The sequence below is a fragment of the Periophthalmus magnuspinnatus genome, chromosome 10 (genome assembly GCF_009829125.3).
Source record: "Periophthalmus magnuspinnatus isolate fPerMag1 chromosome 10, fPerMag1.2.pri, whole genome shotgun sequence".
Lineage (NCBI taxonomy): Eukaryota > Metazoa > Chordata > Actinopteri > Gobiiformes > Gobiidae > Periophthalmus > Periophthalmus magnuspinnatus.
In genome coordinates, this window is record NC_047135.1 from 28,806,357 (window position 1) to 28,833,999 (window position 27,643).

Genomic DNA, 27,643 nt, shown 5'->3' on the forward strand with positions numbered 1-27,643 from the left:
GAAACACATACAATTACAGTACGTATAGAACACTGACGTATATTGGTCAGACATACAGAGCATAGAGCATGTTTAATATCAAAATTGGTGTTTGAATCCCGCAAAATCATCTGATCATAATTGTTGACGATACAGTGGGCACTTTCTCGTTTCTCTGTCATTTGGAAAATCGAGCAAGATGATTAGGTTTGATACTAGGTTATCTAACATTCCTGGCAAAGCAATAACATCCATGGAGACAAACAACTGGCTGATCCTCCACCGCAAAAGTTACATAGTGCACCTTTAAACAGAAATTTGCTGTAGAATCTTCCAAATCAGGTTAATAAGATGGTATATGCTGTAATTTTGTTTTTAATTTGACAGTCTGTTGGCTTTTATTGCGATGCTTGAACTCAAACCAAGACATTTTTGCTCATATCTGATGAACTGCAGAAACATCATCTGATAAATGTTATAGGGAGAGTAAAATCGATACAAAGTTGTGACCCGCCCCTACAGTGTGCTGTCTTAGTGTCCCCTGTGTCCTTTCACAATAAAATCCCGAAACTACCCCTTGCGCTCACATCATCGATAATGTCCTTTCTGTTTCCTGTACAGGACTCAACTCTCTGCCCTTTGACCCTGCGACCAGCTCAGATCCTCTGCAGTTCAACAGTTCCCTGGTGAGCGAGTGTCCTCCTTTAGAGAACGGAGCAGAGAACAGCAAGAAGAGGAAGAGGTCCACTCTGCCTTCAGGTACTACTACCTCACTGTAGTATTTACACTGGTGAGAAACTGCAGGCGAAAATAGAGGAAAACATCTTCAAGTTTAGAGATATCAGTTTGAGGTTACGCACATAAATACGGGGTGGCCCAAAAGTCACTGACACTTTTAAATCTTCAATATTTCCTATAATTCTTAAGTTATACTCACCAAATTTTAGCAGTAGTTAAACTGAACCTTCCGAGATTTTATGCAATATATACGGTTATAATTGTTCACTTACACTTGAACTTATCACTACTTAAACTACAAGAAGTAAAAATGACCTAATTTAAAAAAAAAAAGTTGAATGAATGAATGAATATACCTACCCAACACACTTTGCATAACATTTAAAAGCATTATGGCTCTTATTTGATCCTCAATATTACTTTTAAGTCGTTTATTGTCTGAGGTTTATTCACAAACACCTTTTCTTTAAAATAGCCCCACAGGAAGAAATCGGGACTAGTCAGGTCTGTGGAGTTCACATACTGCCCTGTATTTGAAAACGACTTATTATTCCTTTAATGGCATTTACGCTCAGGCGTCTGGTATTAAAATTTTGGGTTTGTGAATTTGACCCATGTGACTCAAAGTACCACTGCACAATGAGGGTTTGTTCCTCGGTGCTGTATTTACTCATATTAATGTCGTGAAGGGTCGTTCTAAATGCTCTGAAAAAATTAAAGAAAAGTATTTAGAAACAAAATAGTTATGAATTTCACAGGATATCACAGGAGTTTCCAACGTATAACGTTTTCATGTTTGTGCAAATAAATTTCAAAATTGCACATATTTCAGACATGTAAATCTGAAAAAAAGGTTTATATATCTTCATTCTTTTTGTTGAGATTTTAGATACAAAAAAAATTGCAAAAAAATTAGCTTCACCTCAATTTTGGATTTAAAATCCTTCTGCACAATCACAATCAAAATGGGGAAGGTGCTACTTTAAGATGTGACCTTTGTGGCCCTTTGAAACTGCACTGTCCCATATGTATTAATGCAATTTGACCAAATGAAATAATACAAATAACGTCTTTAAAGCATTACTGTGTAACTTTCTGGAGGTGGCATGTTCCCTGCATGAGAGTCAGGATGCTCAGGACTTTTTCTGTGCAATAAAAACATCCAAAAGGAAAAAAAGCCGCGGTAGAAGTAGTCTATTTTTGCCTCAAAGTTTCACGGTGGGGCTGTAAGTGCAAATTGTCCAGCGCTGTAGTTTCCAGGTGAAAGTTTGGATGTTGACAGAGTAAAGCAGCAGTGTCTCGCCTTATTACACAGCTTTCATTTTAAACCTCAGTGTCCATCATGATGCAAGTCCTCTCTGCAGAGAAAAGCTTTGAAGCAGCTCCTGGGTTGGGGGCACTATAGACTTTATATTTTGTTGTTGTTTTCAATTAAACTGCCATTTCCTGAGGCGCTGTCTGTCTGGCCTGTTTGCGGAGGTCAGTGGCAACAGAAAGCGCCTGCTCAGCTCCGATTGTGTACTGTCTGTTTCCATGCCAACACCAGCTGTCCATCAAACCTTTAAAGCCCCTCTGTTCTTCCGCTGTTTACACCTAACAGCAGTTACCATAATTATAAAGGAACAAGACCTTTCCATAAAGTAGAAGTCACTAATGAATTGCTTTTGAATCTAAATGAGGCTGTAATTAAAGAGCTTGTTATGTTCGTTATTTGAAGCTGTTTGAATTACGAGTAGATTAATACTTGCTGTGAAGAATCATACAGCTTCATTCATAATTAGATAACTATTTTCATCAGCGTCTGTCAATTAACCTCAAATTCCTCAACCAGATCAAATGTTTATAGCAAATTATACCACATTAGCAATACGTGAGTGATGCGTGGGACTCATATATAGATAAAATGATAATCGAGTTTGAGATTCGTCAAAAATCTGTGTGTTATAGTCAGATTCTAAACACTCTCAAAGCACTTTACATCAAGGAACCACTCACCCATTCACACGCAGTATTCATCTGTGAGCTGCCAACCTATGGGTCTGTGGATCTGACCGCTCAAACCGGCGAGACCGGGATTCGAACCGCCAACATTCAGGTCGGTGGACAAACACTCGACCAACTAACTGAGGCCACTGTCGCCCATATAATAGAGTTAGAAACAGTCAATTTTGCAGAATATAGGTCATCTGGTTGGCTATTTTGTTCATTTTAACAGCAAAATAAGATTGCAAGATTAATTGTTAATTAGCAAATCACAAAGACTGCAGGTTTGAAGTACTATCAATTGAAGTACCATTGACTGTATGATATTACAAAGTAGGGTTATCAAATGTATATACCTTGATAATAATCATACTGTTATCTGAAATAGATGTCAATACAAAATCATAAATAGGACAAAATTTGACCTTTCTATTTTAAAACAGTTTCAAATGGTATAAAATGGTGAGCTATGACTTTTTAATATCTGAACTACCAACAACAAACCACATTATACTATTAAATAAACTGCTATTATCCCAGGTTGACTTTACATTATATTATCTAGAAAAGTGTGTTTTTATTATCATGGCAGTATCAATATTGGTATCAAGAAGTGTGATTTCAATACTAAGAAATTAACTCAATACTTGATACCACAATTAAGGTAATCCGTGTTTCTTTTTTGGTAATATAATGTAATTTTCATACACAAAATGATGTAACCATGCTCAAAATTACACTAAAACTGTTCAGGTAAGCTCAACTTTTGTCCTGTTAATGTGATCAAAACTTGCTCTAGTTTCTATATTAGTTTTATTAACAATTAGTATCTGATTTTCGATGCTTTTGACTGAACCTCAAGCTTGTATCTTAGTATTAAAATTGAATATTCGTATCAACAGCAAAATCCACACTTTTGTTTTGTATCTGACGGCTGTTACAGAGGCCCACGCTCCTTTTTAAATGTATTCATGTGTGCAATTACCTCGCAGTGATTAGGGGTAATTTACAGCTTTAGTAGAGCAACTGTATGTTTGTACTTTGTTGTGGCAGGGAGAAAAAGACATGTTTGGACACAATGAAAAGTTCCATGAATCTTTAATGAACGCTCCCCTCTCACAAATGTACCTGCTGTGTCTTGGGCTCTGACACTGTTTAGTCTCAGCATCAAAGCTTTGACCTCCCTATTACGTATTCTGTTTTTAATATACAAAAGTGAAGTCAGTCCCGTTTTTCTACATCTTATAATAAAATACTGTTTACGGTTTAAATATTCCGCTTTCATTTTTCTTTATTTACACAGGGAGAGCCTAATGAGAGTACTCAGACGCTATTTTGCCCAGTTAAAGTACAGAAAAACACAAACAAAAACAAACAGGTCTATTTAAAACATTAAAAACAGGTGCAGGTGTGATTATAAATGTTATCACCAGATTATTAAAGCGCATTAGTGGCACCGATGTATCCAGCTTTGCATGTCCTTGAAATGTGTTTTATTTTTGGGAAAGCGAAATAACCAAAAGCTTTTTTCCCAATTTCAGCTCTAGTGCTGCTAGTTTTTAGACTTCAGATCTTGTATTCAGACTTGAGAGCTTGTATTAAAAGTTCCCGTATCAAATTTTGACAATCAAGTGAGATATTCAGGCAGTTTATCAAGTAGTTTCTTATAAATACATTTTATACTGTGTTGTTCTATACACTGAAAATGAATATTGAAGCTATTATACGTCCCACAAGACATTGCAAAACTGCCTTTACTTCATCACGCCACCGTAAATAAGCAGCCTATTTATTACGAATGTATTATTTATCAAGGCATTCGATAGTGTAATTTCGCAGTTAATAACCAGAGCGGTTTCCATCAAACAACAAAATCTATAATGCACATAAAAGAAATTCCAGTTGTTTTTATGTAAGCTACAAGCAGCATACAGCGTTAGTGGTTCTGGCTCAAGCATTTTAGAGTCATGCTGTGCCAAAACCAGTTACAACTACAGCCAACCTTGGCACAATAAGAGCCACATTCTACCTGCTCCACACTGAACAACAGAACCACTTACGATCCAATCCAACTTGATTTATAAAGCACATTTTACCAACACAAAGTAAACACATCAATAAACACACTGCACCTCCGAATAAGCCAAAAGCAGTAATTCAAACCTTCAAACTGCATCTAAAAAGTTGAATCCCAAAAGTTTTTCAGTGAAGCACACATGCATATAATTGGAGAGTGCCTACCTTTGAGTGAGACCATCTCTGGGTTGTTTTTGTTCTAAGATACAGCGTCTAAACCAAAAGAAAAATTTAAAAAACAATGTGAAGCTAAAATGGTTAGGTTATAATGTGAGGTTTTGCAGGTCTTTGTAGACTCAGGTTTTAAATCCTCCTGAATAAACCGTTTTCATGATGCTGTGGTACTCACTCAGCTCACTTTGGTGCCCAGTGCTTTTATTTGTTTATATTAGACTGAATGTCACCACTGTGTGAAGACATCTGTTATCTGACGTGTCTTGCACGTAGCTTGTTGATGGAAGGCGGTTGAATAAACCTGTAGTTGTGGAGAAATTTCTGCTTTAGAGTTTGAGCTGATAAAAACAGATCCAAAATGAATAGTTTCTGAATGTTCCCTGTCATTTTTAAGGCATCCAGCTGCATCACACTGCACACACATCAGGGAGACACTGGCATCGCTCAGCCAATAGGAGACAGTATATTCTCACACATGTAGCATAAGTTGTATTTGATTATTTAATTTTTCACAGTCACACTCATAATATCACCAGTCTTGTATTTTATAAAGACGGTAGCCTAAACAGACATGATTGTAGACATTTGAATGAAGCAAAACTCCACATAGTGTTGTGCTGTTGTCCACAAAAACACATTTAAGTGATTTATCAAGCATGTCAGGAATATTGGCAGTCTTAATTTAAACCACAGAAATTCTGTTTTGTGCTGACAAGAGACATTGTGGAGAAGTTTTAGTATTTGTCAATCTTCATGATTGATGATAGAAGCACTGTTCTGTAAAACCCAAACGAGTGGGACTTTCCTCAGGTCCGCTGAGTTCATTTGTCAGGGTTATTTTTCAGCTGAACTAAAACCATGTGTCAGGGGCAGTTGAAATGTTACAATTTCATTTCTAAGAAAGGCATCCTGGGATCTCACTTGTGCTACGACAAATAAGCCAAATAGAACATGTCAGTTTTCACTTTGATACATGGAGTTTTGTCTCTGCAGGAGGAAATGTGTTTCTGCCAGATAAGTCTGATCCTATCATAATCTCTTCACCTGTCCTCAGTGCCAGGAAGAATACTTTAAAAATGTATTTACTTACAGAATACTGAATACATTGCATAATACATTCAAAGTATGTATTCTGAATTCTTAAAATACTTTGAGTATTAAACTGCTGTATATGTGGTGTGCTGTTCTGAATTTCATTATCACTGAATTGAGAAGGGAAAATCACACTGACAATTGTGAGCTATATTTACTGGTTTTCTCACTTATACTGTTCAGTTTGATGCTTATGCATGACACAGACCACAATGTATTTATTTGATTTTAAGAAAGTAACTGTATTCTGATTACCACCAAGTAAAGAGTAACTGTATCACAATACAGTTACTCAAAATTATTATTATTACATGATGTATTTAGTTACATTCCAACGTTGCTTGTACACTGACTTTCTGTAGGCCCATAGCAGATGTTAGGTGTACTTAAATTCACAGGGATTAATGGATTTGAGCATTAAAAATGCAAGCTAATGTTCATCAGCAGGAGGAAAGTAAATAATGTAACAGGCTACTTCAGCTGTCAGAGTGTGAGCCGTGGAGATATGAGGATCAGTGTGTGTTCTGTGTGGATCTCTGGTCAGATTCCAGTCTTTATACCACACAGAAACATGCAGCTAACCACAACATATTAGATTAGATCTAGATATCAAGTATTAAAGGGACTGTATCTGATTTTTACTGTCAAAATCTTGAAAAACAAAACTCAATCTGAATTGTTCACAGTAATCCAAACCTAGGGCCTTTACGTCGTCACAGTTTTTTCACTTGTATTGATACTTTGTCCTGACATCAGGCTGGGGGTGTTCTTCATGGATGTGCATCACAAAATATGCAAACATAGCTAAAAAAAAAAAATTACAAATACAAAATGGATTTTATAAACACATTTTCTGGAGCCTGTGATCAGTAGTAGCAGTTATGGTCCTGTTTAGGTGAGAGTGACTAACCGTGGGCTAATGGTATCTATCTTCTGACTGTAATGTTATTTGAGACAGTGACTTGTTTAACAGTACAAATCAGCTAGGTCAGTTCTTTATGGTCCGATTGTATTTAAATAAAGATCAGAATAAAGTCTAATCTGAGTAACAAAGATTCAGACAGAGCAGAGCCTACAGTGAGCATCAAAGTATCAATTGTATGAGGAGACTTGAGAATAGTTAGAGAACTGCATGACAAGTTGCACACTGCTAAACATTGACCATCTAGATTAGTTAAAATGACATTAATCTACAATTCGTATTTGAATAATTTGATTCATTTTCTCATTGGATCGATTTCAACTGGATCTTTTTTTTAATTGTTATTGATTGTAGAATTCCTTTGCTCTTTACAGATGACTTATTTCTTATTAATTCAGCTAAAGTGTAGTTGCCAGTGGGGAAAATTTCTGTTACCACATGGCAAATTCATTTTCTCTTTTTTAACTAAATTACTTTGAAGCCAGTACAATTATCAAAATCCAACATTCAGTTCCATCTAGGCTAGTCTAAAACCTTTCATTTTTTACAGTATATAGCCTTTTCTTGTGCGTGTATGCGGTTGTGTACTTATGTCACCACTTGTCTCCACTTCTGTGCAGGGAGATTGACAATACACCTGGGTCTGTATGCTCTCAAGGCACAAAAATAGCACACTTTAATTACAAGCATATATCCAGTGCGTTGCTTTATATAGTTTCACCTGGTGACACACAAACAACCGAAGCATCTAGACTTCATTTGTCTTCTTGTCTTCTTAATATATTTGTCTGATTATGAATGGATTACTGCTTTTGATTGGAATCCAGGACGGAGAGTAACATATCTTGAGGTGCAAAGCCTTAAGTCTATGTGGGCAAAACCATCTTAGCAGTAAATACATGGATTGCAACACCAAAGTACCATCAAAAAAAGCAATTTCGTTGAACTCCACCATCCCATTTCTTCATTAATTGAGATACATTGCGGTTGAACATGTTAAACAGCCCCTAGAGATGGTTTCAAGGAGGGAACACTTCAATAAAATTTCAATAATCTATGCCATTAGTGCTATGTTAGATTTTATGCACATCTTTCAAAATAATGTTGGGTTTTTGGGTTTTTTGGGGCATGGGAGGGGGTTGTATTTTCAAATAGGATGGAGATGCGCAGGGTTTTGTTCTAAAGAGTCTTCCCTCAGCATTTGACCATCACCATCTAGACAAGACTTTGAGAAAACAACCAGGATGAATCGGTTTTGTCCAGATAAAGCCATATCAGGTTCACTGAGCTGTTGACATTTCCTGGTTCTAATTGTAACACTGATAAGATTCTGTTTGTAAGGGTCCTCTGCTGATAAGAGTCGTCAGAGGCTGCAGCAGAAGCATGAGTGTGACGGGACAGTGTGCAGGAGAGAGGAAAAAACTTCTCATTATCGGATGTTTTTTATGGAGAGTAAAACGCAAGCTTTTTGGCTTTCAAGGTTAAAACATATGATCTTCCCTGTGTGGTTTGTGTAACATGAAACAGCAACAGTTCAGCACATTCACAGACTCTGGTTCCTCTTCTGTTCCTGGTTCAAAAGAAAAGCCGTAGTTTTGAAGAAAGTCTCAGGCCGGTTTAACTCCTCACTGGTGTCAAGTTGTCCTTCAGACTTCAATAGGCACATGGACGTAGTGTTTGTTAAACAGCAGAGTGCTACAAGGTCGCTTAGTGGACATGGTCTGTTCGGATCAAACTGCACCAAAGGGATAAAACAGCTTACTGTTTGCACGGCTACAAGGCTTAAAGGCAGGCCGATTATGCAAAATCGACTTTTCAGGGCTTTTAACAATTTTATAGTTGTTTCCCCTTCTCATTTACCCTCTTGAAGTTTTTTTCGCATTGATGTTGTGATTCTGAGCAATCGTTAATCACCATATTGCCGATCAATCCCCATTTTCGCTGTCATCGGTATACGGCCACTGTGACGTACTTACTTCGTTCTTTAATTTTGTTTTCTTAATTGATAATATACGTAGGATTCAGCAGCATCATGGTCATTTTGGTACAAATGATCTGCAGCTATCCATAGGAGAGGCTGATAGCTCCACAGCTCTTCATTGTGATGATGTTTTTGGCCACATTAGCTCCCATTGGGCACCCCAGTTTTCTAACACGGAGTCAGTGGACTTATTTCTTTTATTAAGTCATTTTAGATGAATATTGTGATTTAAAATGTGCAAATTATAACATAATGATCTACTGGGGTCATAGGTTATAACCATATAGTAGACGAGCACAATATGTCTTCTTTAACCCTATTGTGACAGATGCTATCACCACCAATAGAGCGTGGTTGCGGACTTTCCATTACCGTAACTCTGCAACCAATTGTGTCTCATGGAAATTCAAACAGCATCTCAAAGCAGAGGCATGGGGCTCTTTAAATCTGTTACTGTCATTACGGTAATGTGCTTACATCGTCCCTTGAAGATGACCAATCAGAGCGCAGGTGCTGTTGGGATTTTACCAGTCAGTTATTTGATACGGCAAGGGAAAAATAAATACAGATGGATATGTAAAATAGAGGTAGGTGTGTGAAAAAATGCAGTACATTCTGATACTTCCTTTAACATGATTTTTATGCCTAGAAAAGAATTAAAGCCTAGGCGAGCCATACTGGTCTATAATGTGCTCAGTCCTTAAAGGGTTAAGGATTACTGATCAAATTATGCTCCTTTATATTCGCCAATAGATCACCCCTTGTTGAAAATATTAAGGCAATTTTTTCAGGTAGATTTAGCCAATCGTTTGACATGCTATTTAAAGATCCTGAACCCAATTTTCCCCCTGTATTTGAGTAAGGTTTGTCTTACCCCAGTACAGATACATTGTATAAGCAGCCCTTGAGATCACAGTGTATATGTGCTGTCTGCATCTAATATTGAAGTATTTTATTGTTCGATAATTGTGTTTTAGCTTGCTAGTTGCTGTTATCTTTACCATCATTGGAAAAAAACTCCACTTTTGTCTTTTGAAAGTTGCGAAAAGAGCTTATAAACTCATCGTGGTAAGTCATTAGGCTGTTTGGAATGCATAAGATAAGTGAGGAATAACTTTGGACCACTGCGAGTTTTAAATTATTAAGTTCTGTTTTTCACATTTTAAGACAGTAAAAATCAGGTAGTGTCTTACTTTTTTTTCCCATATAGCATAATTTATGTGCAATTGTGGAAGTTCTTCATATTCTGTGGGGCCAGACTTAGTGCAGACGATAGCGTTTGGTTATTCTGAGCACACTGCTGGATGTGTTCCCTTCAGCTCCACATCAACCTGACGGCTCCAGGAGGACAGTGAGGGGAAGCTGGGAGGACTTAATATATAGCATTTATTAGAAGATAGAAACAGCAGAAGTTTTTCTTAATTTTATATATTTGAGTATTTCATTACAATGGTACTTTCTTACTTCCCGTTAATAGATGAGACTATGTTTTTTATTTATTTATTGATAGGCTTAAGTGACATTTACGCTTCTAAAATGTCATAAAGTGAAATAATTGAAGTATTGATTGCTAGTGTCAAGATAGTCTGAACCTCTTCTGTCATATGGAAGCAATTATAGTCCACAGCAGTCAACGTCAAATCTATTCCAAACTTCCGTCTACTGCACTTTTCAGACCACGAGTATTCTTTTTGTTCTTATCCATCTGGATTCTCTCCTTGGGTTTTCTTTGCCCAAGTCTCCTCATTAGCCCTATAAGCTGTAGGCTTCCACTCAGCACGTTCCATCGATCCAGGTCTTACCATGTGGTACGTTGGCTTCTTGTTTTGATCTCCAGAGAGTTTCGTCTGGACATTCTTATGGAGGATAGAACTAATCGTAAAACACTTGGATGTGAAAGTGTAGGTCTGATTATTGTAGAGGTTTTAGCAGATGTAGTGTTTATAGGCCGTCGAGTCTGTGTGCATTTTTGTTCCTCACTTTACTCCAGTGTTTAAGCGGTTGTACCTGATTTTTGTCCATGTTGCTAAGAAAAAAAATTGTCTGCATAAAAACTGCTAATCCTGTAGTTCTGAAATGCGTCTGAAATGTGAACTTTGAACTTTGAACAGAATTCGACTACTACTTCGACTACTGCTGACTACAAATGACAAATCTAATCGCAAACAAAATCGTTCAGCCTTATTGCTCTTGAGGTCAAAATGAGACTGCTGTGTGCTTTCTGCATCTAATTATAGAGTGTTGTTATCATCCCAGAGTCAGAAAATGCGGCAGAAGCATGCTAGTACTTGTTAGCAATACCACGATGATGATTTTCAACTTGAAGTGCTTTAAAGAGAGACTTTAGGGCTGAAGGCGTCTATGTTGGTGTGGGCAGCGAAAACATTTAGGAGAGTTGTGTGAAGCTGTCAGCTCAGAGGATTAACCAAACTTGTTGTTTGTCACATCGATTTGCATATTCAAATTTAAAGAAATGCAAAAAAATTCTGTTCTTGATTGCAGTGCCTGTCATTAGTCTGCTATAGATGTAGTTTCTACAGTTAGAAGTGCTCAGACCATTTCTCTGTGTTTCATTTTGCAGTTGGACTAGGGTGCTCCTGTAGTAGTATTAACATTGATTAGATCTTCTTCATGCAGGTGTACCGTCATGTAAGGGTTCTAAAGTGTAACTGACATAAAGAATTGGATTAAGTTCTAAGTTATAGCAGGGCTCACATGGCCTTTGTGAGGAAGAAGCTTTGACTAGAAGAAGAGTTTTGGGGAGCCACTTAAGAAAAGTTTAGAAACATTACCAATTCAATATATTCAGTATATTCAATATACCAATTCAGTATATTCAGTATACCAATTCAACATATTCAATTATCTTAATTAATACATTCTTTGATAATTAGCTGAACAATACTCTGAAGGTTTGCAAAATTCTTTTCATTACATGGACCCATATCAGGAATTTAGAAATCACCTTTCACCTATGCAAACTGTGTGTTTTGAATATTTATTGACCAAGTTAAACAGATGAAATAAGCAAATGAGTCATCAGTAAATTAGAAGAATGAATCAAGATCCAAGTAAATGAACCCACACCTAAAACACATAGTGTCTCAAAAGCAGCTCTGCAGCTCTATCCAACTGGCTACTGTGAGAGTGTTTCTCACAGTTTCAGAGGTCAATCTAGGAATGGTACACCTTTATGTTCTATCTCCCATGTGCTACAGTAACCTTAACCTTTACATGAAGCTTATGTGGTGGGCACTGGAAACAAATTGCAGCCGCACATTTTGCAGTCTCAAGGCCTACTGAGAGTTTTAGATGATATCCTTTTTTTATTGGAGTTTGCTGACAAAACAAATTTAAACAAAGCAATTCACTAAAACAGGTGTTTCTTCTGATCATATTTATTGTCTAAAGAAGAAGCACCGTTGTGCTTAACGCTGCCGGATGTCTTAGATCTCTTCAGCTGTGCAAGGGTGCAGCAGTTTTCAATTCAATTAATTTTATTTTTGTAACGCCCAAAATCACAACAACAGTCGTCTCAGTCGTCTCGTTCATGTTTTGGTTGATGGGGGAAACCGAAGTACCCGGAGGAAACCCCATCCAGACACGGGGAGAAACATGCAAAACTCCACACAGAAAGGCCTGGGCGACCCGGGGATCGAACCAAACCTTCTGCTGTGAGGCATGAGTGTTGCCACTCAGCCACCGTGCTGCCTACACACAAAAACAAAACAACAGGAAAAGTTTGAGGTGATAAGGCTTGGGCCGATGGTTGACCTGACCTTTGCTTACACTTAGCACTTACACTTGTCCTGGGTTTTCTCCTGAATTTCATTCTGGACTCTGATCTCAGCTTTCTCTTGGACTTTAGGCATCTCCGTCTTTTGCTGAACTTTGTTGTAGAGGGGAACCTGAACCTGGCTCTGGATCTCTGTCCTCAGGATTGTGCTGAACTTTCAGGCCAGCCTCCTCCAGGACACAGCTCTGGATTGTGTCCTGAATATTTTCTTGGACTTTCTACTGAGCTTTGTGGTGAGATTTCATCCCAATGTTGTCCTGGGCTTGGATCTGGCACTGGACTCTATTCTGAATGTTGACTGAGACGGATGTGGATTTCCAGAGCTTTGCCCTGGACATGCATTTGGACCTCTACCTGGACCTCGTCCTGGACTGGTGGGACTTGATCCAGGATCTGTTGCTGGACAGAGGTCTGGATCCTGAACCGGGACTTGTCCTTGGATCTGTCCTGGTCGTGGTGTAGGAGTATTTTCAGGATGGTCTGGAGGATTCTCTTCTACACATGGTTGTTGTCCATCACGTTCTGGCCTTTGAGTTTCTCCAGGTCTGACTTTGGTCCTGGAGATTTTCATTGAGATCACGTAGAACTTTCCCCATGACGGTCTCAATGGTTCTGTCTTGGAGGTTCTTCCAGATCTTTTGTTATTCATGTAATAAAAAGGGTGGAAATGTCATTAAATGTAGACACTGAGCAGTGTCAGTCATCAATCATTATGTGTATTATAGCGAGATTAATGATGCAATTCAAACAGACTTAGCAAAATGGGCAACCCTAGTTATAGATTTGAGTTCTAAGTTAGACCATATCATATATAGACCAATATCAGAAATGGCATAAGAGAATATATAATATTAAAGTAACAAGAGCCAAGTAATAAAGACTGTCAGTTCCCCTCAGAGCTGTTAGCTGGAGCTTTTACCTGTACCTACCTTGTGTGTTTTATTTCTAGCAACATATTAACAGTGTGTGCTTGTCTTACCTGGCACTCCACACAATCATGTCTCAAGCTGGAAACACATCTTTGAAAAATGAAAATGTGTGAAAACTTATAGACTGTGCTGCTGGTTGCGTTCAGGGGAAAGAGCTCCAAAGCTCTAGAGAGGATTCCACTAATTATATGCGGAACAGCATTATCATTACATGATTATATTCTGTGGTTGTCATGGAGATTCTTCTGTCCACAAATAGCCTTCAAGAACATTCAATAATTGCACCTAAAGAAGCCTGAGACTTGTGATCACCAGACTATCTCTCAGCTCAATACACATTGAGTTACATAGGATGGCTCTTTTCACTGAAGCCAAGGTTGACTTTTTAGTTCAAGGTTGTGCCACAAACAAAAGTTAGTGGCCTTTAGAGATTGCTTCAAGAGCAGAATTTATAAATCTATCTATCTGTTTACATTTATATATATATATATATATATATATATATATATATATATATATATATATATATATATATATATATATATATATATATATATATATATATATATATATATATATATATATATATATATATATATATATATATATATATGAAAATAGACTAGCTTCATAATTTTGTGGAAGATGTAGAACTGCTCTTTACCACAACAAGTGCATCATTTGCATGGGGTTATGCGGGCAACCATTACAGATTTGTGCCTGATCTTAACCAGACATGGGTTTAGACTATAGGGCAAGAGATTCATGGACAAACTACAAACATTTCAATCAGCCTATGCTTCATGCCATTATACATGCTAACAGTTTTCTGTTAAGGCCAATACACACAGGACTCTGTGACATGCAGCAAAAGAGCTGCCCCCATTGTTTGTTGAATCGGGGCACAGAGCTGTGTCTAAAATGCTTTTTGCACTTCAGAGGTGAGTACAGACATGTCTCTGCTCTGTGACAGAAACACTTCTGTAAACTTTGAGCAGAGGCATGGGAGGCACGAGAGCTGCAGCAAAGCCATAGAAAGCCCCGGTGTTCAACCTGGCAGAACACCGGCTCCTTTGTTGCTTCTCTGTGCAGGAAAGTCATCTCTTACTCAACTCGCTATAACTCAGACCACCACCTTTCCTCTCCACTCACTGTCCCACGCTGTGTCTCTCATTTTAAGTACTCAGCAGATAAAATGCTAATATCATTTTGCAGAGATGTATTGAAGCCTTTTGAGGAGCCATGATGCTGGTGTGCTTTGGCCTTTAATGTGTTTGTGATTAAATGTATAATTTTGGACATGTGTCTATTATTAAATCACTATAGATCAGTATTGTGGTTTAGAAATACGATATTACAATATGTTATAGTTTAATAATTACCAGAAAAATAGAATATACCAAATTGTTCAAAATCACCCTATGAAACCAGCACATCTGCTCTCGCACTTTTGGGAATTAGCTGCACAGAGAAGTAACAGTGTTATCACATGAGCGTCTGAAAGGAGAGACACGGCGTGTAGTTTAGACACAGGAGGAGCCTCAGACTGTGAGCTGTGTGCAGGAGTCTCATTATTACCACTGCTGTCGTCTTTGGCATCAGGGAGAGGGCAGCAACAGCAGCTCTGAGAGAGAGGGGGAGGAAGAGGAGGGCGAGGAGGAGGAGGAGAGAGAAGTACAATCTAAATAGAATCATGTCGAATTAGCCACAGGCATATGTCTGTGCTCTGTTTGGCTTACAATGTTTATGAATTATAGTACAAAACGTGTAGGCAACTATAATGTTTTGTTTTTGGCAGCATTATATTGTGTTCAAAAATAGATTTACATTTTCTCTCTTATATCTCAGCTGATGATTATTACAGCTGCACAGAGACAGTGAGAAGAAAATGTCTTGTCATGCAGCATTTACACCTTTTATCTATGGAAAGTAACTGGGCAGGATAGTTATGTACTCTTTGCTAAACTTTTAGAATAGCTAAAGTATGATATAAATATATTCAATTTAATTCATTTTATTTTTGTAACGCCCAAAATCACAACAACAGTTGTCTCGAAGGGCGTTCATGTTTTGGTTGATGGGGGAAACCGGAGTACCCAGAGGAAACCCATCCAGACACGGGGAGAAACATGCAAAACTCCACACAGAATGGCCTGGGCGACCCGGGGATCGAACCAAACCTTCTTGCTGTGAGGCATGAGTGTTGCCACTCAGCCACCGTGCTGCCTACACACAAAAACAAAACAACAAAATAATCAGATATAATACAACATAATTTGAAGATTAGTTGAAAAATCACACTTAGGATTAGGAGTAATGAATACAATGATAAAAAAAACATTTTGGATCTAAATGGGGTCAGGGTAGAGTAAAATAGCAGAGGAAAACTGTTTCCCAGATACAAACTGAAAAGTAAACTAAAGCCCAGCACAGTCTAGTTTAGCGTTGCTGTTTGCTGCATTTTTCTGTCATTACTTTATTTTTTTAATGATATTACTCCAATCCTCTGTTTCTCAGCAGAAGTGATCCACAACTTGCCCATGGACTCCAGCCCGATGGCAATGCCCATGTCAGATCCCAGTGCCTGGGCCACAGCCATGAACAATCTGGGGATGTCTCCTCTGGGACTGAGCACACAGACTCTAGTGCCAGGTGGGAACATGGATCTTAAAGCAATTGCAAAAACACTCTTCTTGTATTGTTTGCACTGTACCAAGGAAACTGTTTCAATTGAGGTTATTCTCACAGAACCCTGGCTTCTTATGCATCATTATAATGTTGGGCACACATCTAAAATATTCCATTGTGAAGCCTGTTCCCACTCTTTTACAGTATATCAGTAAGAAGTCTTTTCCTAAAGCACATCCCATTCTTTACCTTAAAAGCATTTTTCACACCAGTGTGCGTGTGTGTGTGTGGGGGGGGGGTGTAGGGGTTTGTGTGTGTGTGTGTGTGTGTGTGTGCGCATTGGCAGTGCATATGCAGTCCTCCATACACTTGACTAAAATGAAATATAAAGGGGAGTGTGCACTCATGGCACAAATCTGATACATCTCCAATGGTATAAAAAGCCTCCTGCTCCGGGGAGTGGGCACTGCAGAGGCAGGATGTGAACAGTGATAAATTCTAATGAAGCTGGGCTCCAGAGTCTGGTCTCAAAGGCTGTAAATTCATTATAGTTAGTGTGTCTGTAATTATCTGGATCATGTTCTGTATTCAATCTTTTCAGACACGTTTCTTTTTAGATTTCACAGTCTCATTTTGTTTCTCAATTGTAATGAGAGCAGCACAGGTGCAGATAATGACTTAAACATCCCTGATGTGCTGTAGCTCATGGAACAGTGCCTTGAATCTGGCACACACAAATGGGACACACATGAATAATGTAATTTTGCACCTGTGAGTGGCAGGAGTATCTTGAGACCCACTTAAAACATCTACATGTGTGGTGTAGAATAGAAGATGAACTCTGATCCTGGAGCCAAAATGAACTAGAAATATCAGCAAAGACCAGTACAAGGCCATCAGCAGTGACACAGGACTTTTACATGGATCAAACCTTTGTATTAGGCAGAATTGACTCTTGTGAGATTTAAGTTATGTAATAATGTTGTTACCTCATCAAAAACTTACCTGGTGTTGTGTTTTGTTTCATTCACACACGTTTGAGTAATCCTGAATTAGTCTGTTTACATCTCCAAAGTTCAAGATACCACCTTGAACTACCTAGATACTCTGTTCCACCTTGTGATGTCATGTAGTTCAAATTAAGAGTTGCCGTTTTAACTTTTGTTTCGTAGAGATTGGCAATTCCAGTGCTGAAAGTAATGATTCTAAGGAAGGTGTATGGAGTTTAAAAACGCAGTTATGCACTTCCTGTATCACCACATGGCATCACAAGTTGGAGCAAAGTGTTTTCTTTTTGAGAGAAGAACTCAGCGTAAATATGCAGTGTTTGTGTGTTAAACATTTGTGAATGAAACAAAACACAACTCCAGGAATGTTTTTGATGAGGAAACAACATTATAACAGAGATCAGAAAATAGTGTAATATGGGCCCTTTAAGTTTAATGTTATATATAGCTCCAATCTATTGTAGACATTTTTTAGCATGAGGCGCATTGTTCACACTTAAGCAGATGAGGAATTGTAGTCTTGTGGAGTGTCTAATGCTAGAGTAGTTTCATCTGCTGTTTAGATTAATTGTATTTGTTTTTTGGTGCCAAACATTACAACACGTCCTGTAGTGTGTATCCGGACATAAGTCATCACAGTTACAGTGTGAATATCTGGACTAAAGCACAGACATAAATCTCCTCAGAATTCAACATCTGCTGTCCACATCTCAGAGTAAATCATGCTCCGGGCTTTAATGGGATTTCCTATGTTCGTTAGAAAAAGCCCAGTTGGTGTTTCAGCAGTTCAGTTTATTGCCAACATAGTCACAAAAGTAAACATAAACTCGACAGCGGTAGTGATTAATTCTTCTTGCCATAGTAAAACTGCGAGATCAAAATTGCATATAAATGTTATCTTACAATCAAGATGGTGACGGAGGATTTTGCTCTGTCCTCATCAGAGATTATTACCCATCATGCCTCACACCAGTCGCTTTTGTGTCTGTGCAAGAAAGTATTCAGTAAGTACACAGGAAGCTTGCTGTTGCCAAGGTAAAATAGATAACATAATTTTTAATGCAACAAGCAATGTGTAATCTCTCCATCTCTAATGTATAAATTCACCATGTTTGTTTTTTCATTCCTCCTTTCCCTCTCACCTTTCTTCAATATGAACTTGTTTTGTTTTTGTGACACATTAGATAATACCCCATAGCTACATATTTGGTCATGTATTAAGTAAATGCTAGGACCTTATTCATAGCAGGTACCGGTGACGTAGATAGCGGAAGGCAGAGTAATTTCCATTTCAAAAGGCTTATATATATGTGGACTTGTGTGTGCACTTGACTTGATTGCACTATGTGGGTGTTGATACAGTGAAAATCAATTCTGTAAATAAGAGCTTGCATAATATAAACCCAGCTGTGCTCGTTATCCATAAGGTTATTGTTCACAGAGTAGGACGGATTTGACAGAAGAAACTCTTAAAATATCGACATTTTGTCCTGTAATTTATTCATGAATGTTTGAGTATTTGACTGTGTGGGTTGTCAGTCTGACTGCAGATAACACAAGCAACGTATATGTCTCTGCAGCCTATCTTGTGTATCTTGTGTTTATATTATACAAAAAGTAGAAGGGATTTGTGCATAATCAATATTAGTTTTAGTATTGATTAGTATCTTATTTTTGATACTTTCGACAACCCTACTACAGACTTAAAAATCAAATTATTATTCTCTCTTTTTTGTTTCCAGACTATGAGCCAAATGTGGGCCTGATGCCTGACTTCAGCCCCATGAATCCACTCATGCCTGGTCTGGGTCTGGTACCAGATGTCCCTGTCGTCAAGGAGATCATCCACTGTAAAAGCTGCACTCTGTTCCCTCCCAACCCCAGTAAGAATCTCAGTGTCTCTGGTTGATCACAGGCCCCATATATATGCAACATTATACATCTTTTTCAAGTAGACAGCTGCATTCTTTTATTTAATCTCATATAAAACTTTTCATCAATGCAAACTTGTAAGATAGGGCCATGTGAGGCACAATATGACACTATGGGAGAGCTGATTGGCTGTGCCAAGGTGGTCCACCCTGCTGCATTTCTCTGTCTAAAGGTGTGCTAGTGGCCAAATAACTCATCATTATATGAACAGTAGCGATTGGCCAAAGGGTTTGTGAGAGCTAAGAACTAGATTGATAGATTTAAATACCAACTTTCTCCTGTCACAGTTTGAAAATCTAGTACTTTAGCTTTGATGTATTAATAAAACATTATTATGTATAATCATATTTTATGACACATTCTCATTCTTACTTCAAAGGTGATTTACCCTGACAGGTCATTGCTTAAAGGTTCACTATGTGACTTTTTGGTATGGAGCACATGAGAACACCAGGTTACAGGTCAAATCTGTGGAGACGCGATCCCACTCACATAAGAAGCATGTTTTTCAAAGTATTTTTTAGTAATAAAAACACATGTAATTGATTAAATGCAACATACATACATTTAATGTCATACTGTCACACAGCAGATGGCCTATATCGAAAGGCACATATAGGTGAAAACAGATGGGGGGCACAGAACGAACTCTGTGGAACATACCAGGCAGGCAACAACGTCTCTATGGAAACAAGCATGTGACGGTGCCCCCAACAGAAAAGTCACGTAGTGCACCTACAAAAACTTTCAACTACTGTAAGATGTCCCTCTGTATAGTCCACACTAACTGTGAAGTCAATAGAAATCTTGTCATTTAAGTATTCTAATGATTGTATTCTCATAATTGGACTGTGAGTTCATAGCCCTCTGGCTCTTTGTACACAGCTGATTGGGATGCACAATGTATTGCACCTGTAAAGTTATTCTGAGCGCGTGGACCAGCCGCAGACTCCAGCACAGACAGAGAGAATGTAGAAGGGATTATACTGCACTCCCCTTTGGCCTGAAAACTTATCTAATGTCAGGTGTCAGTGAAATCACTTTGGAAATGTGGGGAGTCTAATGAAGAAAGAATTCATCAGTGGAGAAAGTTCCTCTGGTATTTGCATGAAAACTATTTGACAAGATTTAAATCCTCAATATGAAACTGCCCCGGCTCCCTGCAGGGCTGAAATGACTTCAACATTGTCGATGGGAGGTTCACATGAATAGTACCACAAAGATCTGATCCATGGTGTGATGACTGACAATAATAAAATGCCAGTTATATTGAAATCCCAGTGTTTTTTGGACGCAGAACAGCTGATGTAAGCGAGGGACTTTTAGGTAAATGTAGGATTATTATCTGATAATTATTCCGTATGCTTCTCTGTAATATTAAAGGTTACATGTTTTGCCAACTAGCCCCCTCCTATTTTTTTTATTTTTTATTTTAATAGCTCTTTTCGCAGCCTTTTAAAAATACCTTCTAGACAATCAAAATCACAAAATTAATGAAAAAGGGGGAAAAAAAATTAAACTAAACTTAAACTTTTTTTTTGTATTACTCACACATAACACATTTACGATCTAGTGACATGTAAGTGTTGACAGATCCCATGTAACCAATGAAGGATTTTTATAATAACTAAACAAAGTGCATCTGACCTTTTGATCGCTTTTTTGACTTCTTCCAAATAAACTTTTTATATTACAAGCATAGTCATTTTGCTGTTTGCTAGCTATTGACCCTCGTCCTTGAAGATTTTGACTAAGAGGCACTTTTCCTGTGTTTTTATCCAAGTAGCCACATCCTTACCACAATATCCACTTTTGCACTCAGATTTATTTCTGCTTGTTCAAGTTTTTTTCCCTAAAACTGGCCTGGCATGAGTTTTTTATCAACCACTTTTCTGACTAATAAGCTCACAAATTCTCCTATTTTTTGCAGATCTCCCCCCTCCAGCCACCAGGGAGCGCCCACCTGGATGTAAGACAGTGTTTGTGGGCGGTTTGCCAGAGAATTCCACAGAGCAGACCATTGAGGAGGTCTTTGGTCCATGCGGAGAGATCATCGCCATCCGCAAAAGCAAGAAAAACTTCTGCCACATTCGCTTTGCAGAGGAGTTCACTGTGGACAAGGCTCTTTTCTTATCTGGTAGGCTAAGTTTCCTTACACTGCCAAGTCAATAATTAGCCCCACTCAACTTAATTTACAGGTATTCTCAAAACATTTTGGCAACATTTTATGCCTTAATTAGACTTAATGAAGCACGATGAAAGGCTTAGTTTATTAAAGATCCACTATGTACATTTCTGATAGAGGGTTTCCTACCTGCTTGTCTCCATGAGGATGTTATTACTTTGCACAGAATGTCTTACAGTATGAAATTAGACTTATCTATCTCCATGGAGACTAGGAAGTGATGCCACCAGGCCAAGTTACAAGTGAAATCTGTGGAGAAGTGACCCCTCTCACAGTAAGAATGCATGTTTTTCAAGGTATTTTTGAGCAGTAATTTAATAAATGCAAGATAAATAAGTCTAATGCCAGACTGTGGAAAAATATAGGTAAAACAATAACACTTCCAAGGAGACAAACAGGTTGCAGACCCTCTTCCAGGTTTATATAGGGTTTAGGGTAAGGAGTTAGAGTTCAGGTATCAAAGAAGTCATTACTAAGCCTGAATCATCTTATTAAACTCAAATCTTCCTTCAGGCTTCATTAAGGATAATTAGATGTGGGTATTGTAAAGTATTACCAGTACCTCTACAACGCCACACTTGAGTTAAGGTGTGAATAACTCTTGAGGTAGTTTATTTTTTCCATTACCCAGAGATGCAGAACTGAAGTCCATATAATATACAGATGACTGAGCTGTTTAGTTTGCTCATAAATAATATTCCTCTCGCCCAAACAGGCACAACTAAGAGCTCATATGAAATATTGAAGTAGTTTTAGATTAGGAGTCTGAAGCTGATAGAAGAAGCCCTGAACTTATTTCTCTGTTTACACTGTGGCTTGACTTACTCCTGATTATTTGGTTATACCCTGGATATGAATGTCACAGGAAATAATTGCATACTTTTACTGTAGACTGGAATTATTTTAAACTGGTAAAATCACTAGAGGCCGATATTTGCTCTTTTCACTATAGGGGCAGTCGGCCTTAAAGCTCAAGCAGAGGACGATATTTAGTTTTGGTCTAAATCGTGCACATAAAGATCCATTTGAACAGTTTAATGCAAAGATATAAGTGCATAAAACGTGACTACACAGCTCTCTTATAAGTTTGTGGTTAAAAAAAGGGCTGTGGGTAAATTTACATGCACACAAAAATCAGATTACTGGATTTCTGGAGTGGTCAGATTATTAAAATGACATTCAAACCGCAAAATCTGATGTGATATGGACCATGATCAGAAAAAAACAGACTACTCATATCGGAAACTCCAGAAGTCTGATAATAATTTGATTTTGAATTTACATATGACTGCATCCACTGTAATAAACTATAGCAAGACTAGTACATCCTCAGTATTTCTGTTTACTCAGCTTTCACATTTTTCCACAAGAGATTAATACCTTAGGCTGTACTTTTTATTACAGGCAAAGCTGATACTAGCTTAGGCAAACTCATTCTTTTGATATTAGAATGTACTTATGCCACGGTTCCTTGCAGCTATCTGACAATGACAATTTGCTCTTTATTACATACAGTAAATATGGTTGGTCCACAGGTTACCGCATCCGCATGGGCTCCAGCACAGACAAGAAGGACAGCGGGCGTCTCCATGTGGACTTTGCCCAGGCCAGAGACGACTTGTACGAGTGGGAATGTCACCAACGCATGTTAGCCAGAGAGGAGAGGCACCGGCGCAAGATGGAGGAGGATCGACTGAGACCGCCTTCCCCTCCTCCCATCGTCCACTACTCGGACCATGAGTGCAGCCTGCTGGGGGACAAGATCAAAGGTCTGTGTATATAGGTGGTTGGTGTATGGGTAAAAATAGGCCTAGATGAAGCATTGTTTTGCTTTTATTCTCAGCCCTTATATGCATGCCTTTATATTTGATAGGAATTTTCGTCAATGACCCCTACAGATGCAGCAGGGTCTGGAGAGCAGAATGAGAATAGAGAGCAGAAAAAAATCAATTTGGCCCAAAATGACTTAGGCGGTTACGTTATGAGGTTGGCGAAATGTTGCATTGCAGAAGCTAATTGAAAAGATGCTACTGTGAATGTGTGCTGTAATCAAAGAGATGGTCCAACAAATATGACATTGTGAGACTTTTTTGGGCCAGGCAGTGTTTATTTGTTAGGATTTATATAAAACGTCCTGTTTTTACTCTCCAAGTTCTTCCTTTTGCTATATACTCTCGCCTGTGTGTGTTCCAGACGATGTGAAGTTTGCTGAGGCGGTGCGGGTGCTTCTGACCTGGCTGGAGCGAGGTGAAGTCAATCGCAGAAACGCCAACAACTTCTACTCTATGATCCAGTCGTCCAACAGCCACATCCGCAGACTGATGAGTGAGAAAGCCCAGCATGAGAAGGAGATGGAGGAGGCCAAGGAAAAGTTCAAGAGTGCACTGGCCGGGATACTGGGCCAATGTGAGTGATTTGTACACAAACACTAGAAATAGATGTACAAATATTTATCCTGTGTGTCGGGATAGAACTGTTGAAGGCTTCCAGTCAACCAAACTGACGAGAAGTAAGTATTGTGTTTAAGTTAATATTCAAATTCCATATAAACGTTGATAATGAGTCACATTAGCAAGGAATTTGAAGTGCTGGACTGGTATGAGTTATGGTAAGTATATGCAAGTCAGTGGAGTTTGGGGGTACTATAGTCATTTATGATAGTCAAGTAGATAACATTGCAAGACTATTCCATTTCCATCCATCCATCCATCCATCCATCCATTTTCTTCCGCTTACCCGGGGCCGGGTCGCGGGGGCAGCAGTCTAAGCAGGGACTCCCGGACTTCCCTCACTCCGGACATATCCTCCAGGTCCTCCGGTGGGACCCCAAGGCGTTCCCAGGCCAGCCGAGAGACATAGTCCCTCCAGCGTGTCCTAGGTCTTCCCTGGGGCCTCCTCCCGGTGGGACATGCCCAGAACACCTCCCTAGGGAGGCGTCCAGGAGGCATCCTGAGCAGATGCCCGAGCCACCTCAGCTGGCTCCTCTCGACGTGTAGGAGCAGCGGCTCTACTCCGAGCTCCTCCAGTGTGACTGAGCTCCTCACCCTATCTCTAGGGGTGCGCCCAGCCACCCTGCGGAGGAAACCCATTTCGGCCGCTTGTATCCGCGATCTTGCCCTTTCGGTCATTAGCCAAAGCTCATGACCATAGGTGAGGGTAGGAACGTAGATTGACCGGTAAATCGAGAGCTTCGCCTTCCTGCTCAGCTCTTTCTTCACCACAACGGACCGACACAGCGACCGCATCACTGCAGACGCTGCACCGATCTGCCTGTCAATCTCACGCTCCATCTTTCCCTCACTCGTGAACAAGACCCCGAGATACTTGAACTCCTCCACTTGAGGCAGAGACTCACCACCCACCCGGAGAGAGCAAACGACCTTTTTCCGGTCATGAACCATGGCCTCGGATTTGGAGGAGGTGATTCTCATCCCAGCCGCTTCACACTCGGCTGCAAACTGCCCCAGTGCCATTTCCAATCAGCTATTTTTGCAGATTCAAATAGATTTTAATCGTAGATATCCTAATTGATCATATTTCCAAAGCAATAATTGCAGTATTATCAATTTCGTGGTATATCTCCCACCACTACCAAGCCACCAACATGGTTTGTACCGCAGGCTCAGCATGCAAGTTAATTTAAAAATCATCCTCTTAATTCAATTTGAAGTCCTCCGTTCTGTAGACATAGAAATTTAGAACAGAATAAATGTCAGGTGAGGATGAACATGCTTAGGGGGAGGTTTTTATCTGAGAAGAATCCAGAGGAAGCGAACTGCTCCCACACCTCTGACAGCTCTCACTGCAGCTGCACAGCCCACAGCATTTCAACTCCACAACCTCACCAGATGCATGTGAAGTAGAAACTATAATGCAAACATCCTCGACTTCAATGCTGAAGCGGTAAATTGTTTGTTTACTTCCTTCTCATTGTATTATTTAGATTAGAGTTGACACATACAAGTTACTCTAGCCAAATGTATAGCCTTGACAAACAGTATATTAGCTCCATCTGCTACGTTAATTAAACAAGACACACATGGTCTATTTTCTGCTATTATCACAGTATTGGACTCTTGGATGAAGCTATATATCTGCAAGTGTTCTTCCTCTACATGCACACTACAATATGTTTCTTTACATACTAACTGATTGGCCGCTTTGACTTTACCCTAAATGAAACTATAAGAGTAAGGAATTGTTGTAGAATAAACTGAAGTGGGAGTTGTAAGAAGAGACATGAGGCTGGAATCGTAATGCAGGAGCCACCAGCACGGAACCATGCACCCAGAAACATGAACCCTCAAGACATTGTGATAGTAGGCTATTGTCCATTCCAGTCTAGTCTAGTCTGGCTATTCTTCCACTGTAGGGAGTATTATACCTCTGAAGACTGAGCTGGCAGTGCGGTAATTGCCCTCTCTTCTATTACAAACTGTCTCCTTGAGGTATGTAACCATAGATTGTGACTTTTGTAATACAGAATATACAGTTCTTCAAGACTGCAAACTTTGGTATCAAGACCATGACTTGTAATGTAAATTAGAGTGTGAGTGTTTGGTTGCCCTGTTGTCCACCAGGGCATGGGGTGGTGTGATGGTAAGTCTTTAAGTCTAGCACATACATAAAAACAGTGCATCCGGTTGAGTTGTTGACTCCAGTCTCTCACACTCTGCTCCTTCCCACCTGCCTCTGTCTCCTGCCCCCCTGTGGATACTCTCTGCCCCCTCCTGCACCTCCACAGTTGAACAGATTGTGTCTGTATTCCAAGCTGCTTCCAAACAAAAGGCATGGGACCATTTCTCCAAAGCTCAGCGCAAGAACCTGGACGTTTGGCGCAAGCAAGTACAGGTTAGTACACTTTTCTCAGATATTGCTGTAAATTGACAGTACTACCCAATTCTGTTTTTATATACATATCTACAATTCAGTATTTGAAATGAACCTGAATTATGAATTATAAGTATATTGGGTAAAGAAAGGTCAAGGAAACACCTTATCCAAAAATTGGGACCAAATTTTCCAACTAATATTTCAATGCAAAATCTGCCTCTTCTGCTGCCCTTCATGGTGACAAGATACAACCTTCTTGGTGAGTCCAATTGCTAGTACTGAGTATATGTTCAGAACACAAATGAGCAGCCCTCAAACCATCTCTGTTGGCTGAACAAAGTTAGTTGGAGCATGAAATTGTGGAGTTTTTTTTCCCTGGGTCTATTGGATCTTATAGGTTCTTATCTGGTTGGTAAGTTCCCTTTAGCTTTGTACAAAACTGTATTCTGTACGCACAACTTGATTTCTATGATAACAGTCTTTTAAAGGTAGGTAAAATGTTGTAATATGTACTGTATGTTTCCTTGTATTGATCTGTTGTGGAGGAAGCATATGCTAGTTAATAGCTCATTCTCAGATAATAAAGACTGCCTCATGCATTAGTTCAAAACATGTTTCTTACATTGATTTCAAGGTTGAGGCAGTTATGTTTAGTAGAAAGAGCAGAGATGAGGCAGAGGTAGTTAATCATCAGACTGACAAATGGAGGAGCACTCTATCATGTTGACCGACTGCAGCTCGAAGCCACAATCACTCTACAGCCACCCCCTTCTATCATTGTCATATGTGTTTGTGTGTTTGTTTATGTGTGGTACAGCACCCAACACAGTGTGTGTATTTGACCTCTGCCAGGGGCTCCACTTGATAGTGTCAGCTCACAGATATATCCTATTTATTCTTTTGGCTGCTTTTGGCTCCTTTGATGTTTTATGGGAGCATTTTACTGAATGCAATTTTCTGCTGAACCTTGTGGCTTGCGATGTACTTCAGTTTTTCTGTTGGTTATCTTTGCAGGAGATCAGAAACATGCACAATGACGAGCTGATGGGGATCAGGCGAGAGGAGGAGATGGAAATGTCTGACGACGACATGGAAGATCTCCCCAGCAGCAAACTCTCAGAGGACTCAGGTCTGCTGTGTGCTGTACTGTGCCCATTCAGCACTTACATATCAGCTACACAACAGCTCAGCACTGCCGTTGACATGACAGCCCATAAACTCATCACCATCTCCAGGGGGTAACAAACTGCCAACAGCAGAGACAGCTATATTCTACCTCTTAGCATCTGACAACACGTTCCCATGAAGAAGAGACATGCTAGCTACATGTTTCATCCGTAGAAAAAACACTTTGATCTTTTAAACCACACTACTGCAGTTCATAGTAG

General features: G+C 39.2%; 2 protein-coding genes across 3 annotated transcripts in view; both read left to right on the top strand.

Annotated features, from left to right (window-relative positions):
- Positions 1 to 27,643, top strand: part of LOC117377553 (ecto-NOX disulfide-thiol exchanger 2-like) — a 60,151-nt gene that overhangs the window by 24,703 nt on the left and 7,805 nt on the right. The window contains exons 2-9 of one of the 2 annotated variants that reach the window (XM_033973997.2): positions 601 to 738; positions 16,188 to 16,322; positions 19,048 to 19,188; positions 21,168 to 21,374; positions 22,958 to 23,191; positions 23,616 to 23,828; positions 26,167 to 26,273; positions 27,270 to 27,384. In XM_033973997.2, coding sequence (XP_033829888.2) covers positions 601 to 738; positions 16,188 to 16,322; positions 19,048 to 19,188; positions 21,168 to 21,374; positions 22,958 to 23,191; positions 23,616 to 23,828; positions 26,167 to 26,273; positions 27,270 to 27,384 — 1,290 coding nt within the window. The remainder of the gene's footprint in view (positions 1 to 600; positions 739 to 16,187; positions 16,323 to 19,047; positions 19,189 to 21,167; positions 21,375 to 22,957; positions 23,192 to 23,615; positions 23,829 to 26,166; positions 26,274 to 27,269; positions 27,385 to 27,643) is intronic. The other variant, XM_055224897.1, reaches the window with a different exon arrangement.
- Positions 1 to 27,643, top strand: part of LOC117377552 (ecto-NOX disulfide-thiol exchanger 2) — a 137,048-nt gene that overhangs the window by 24,532 nt on the left and 84,873 nt on the right. The gene's annotated exons all lie outside the window — the stretch shown is intronic.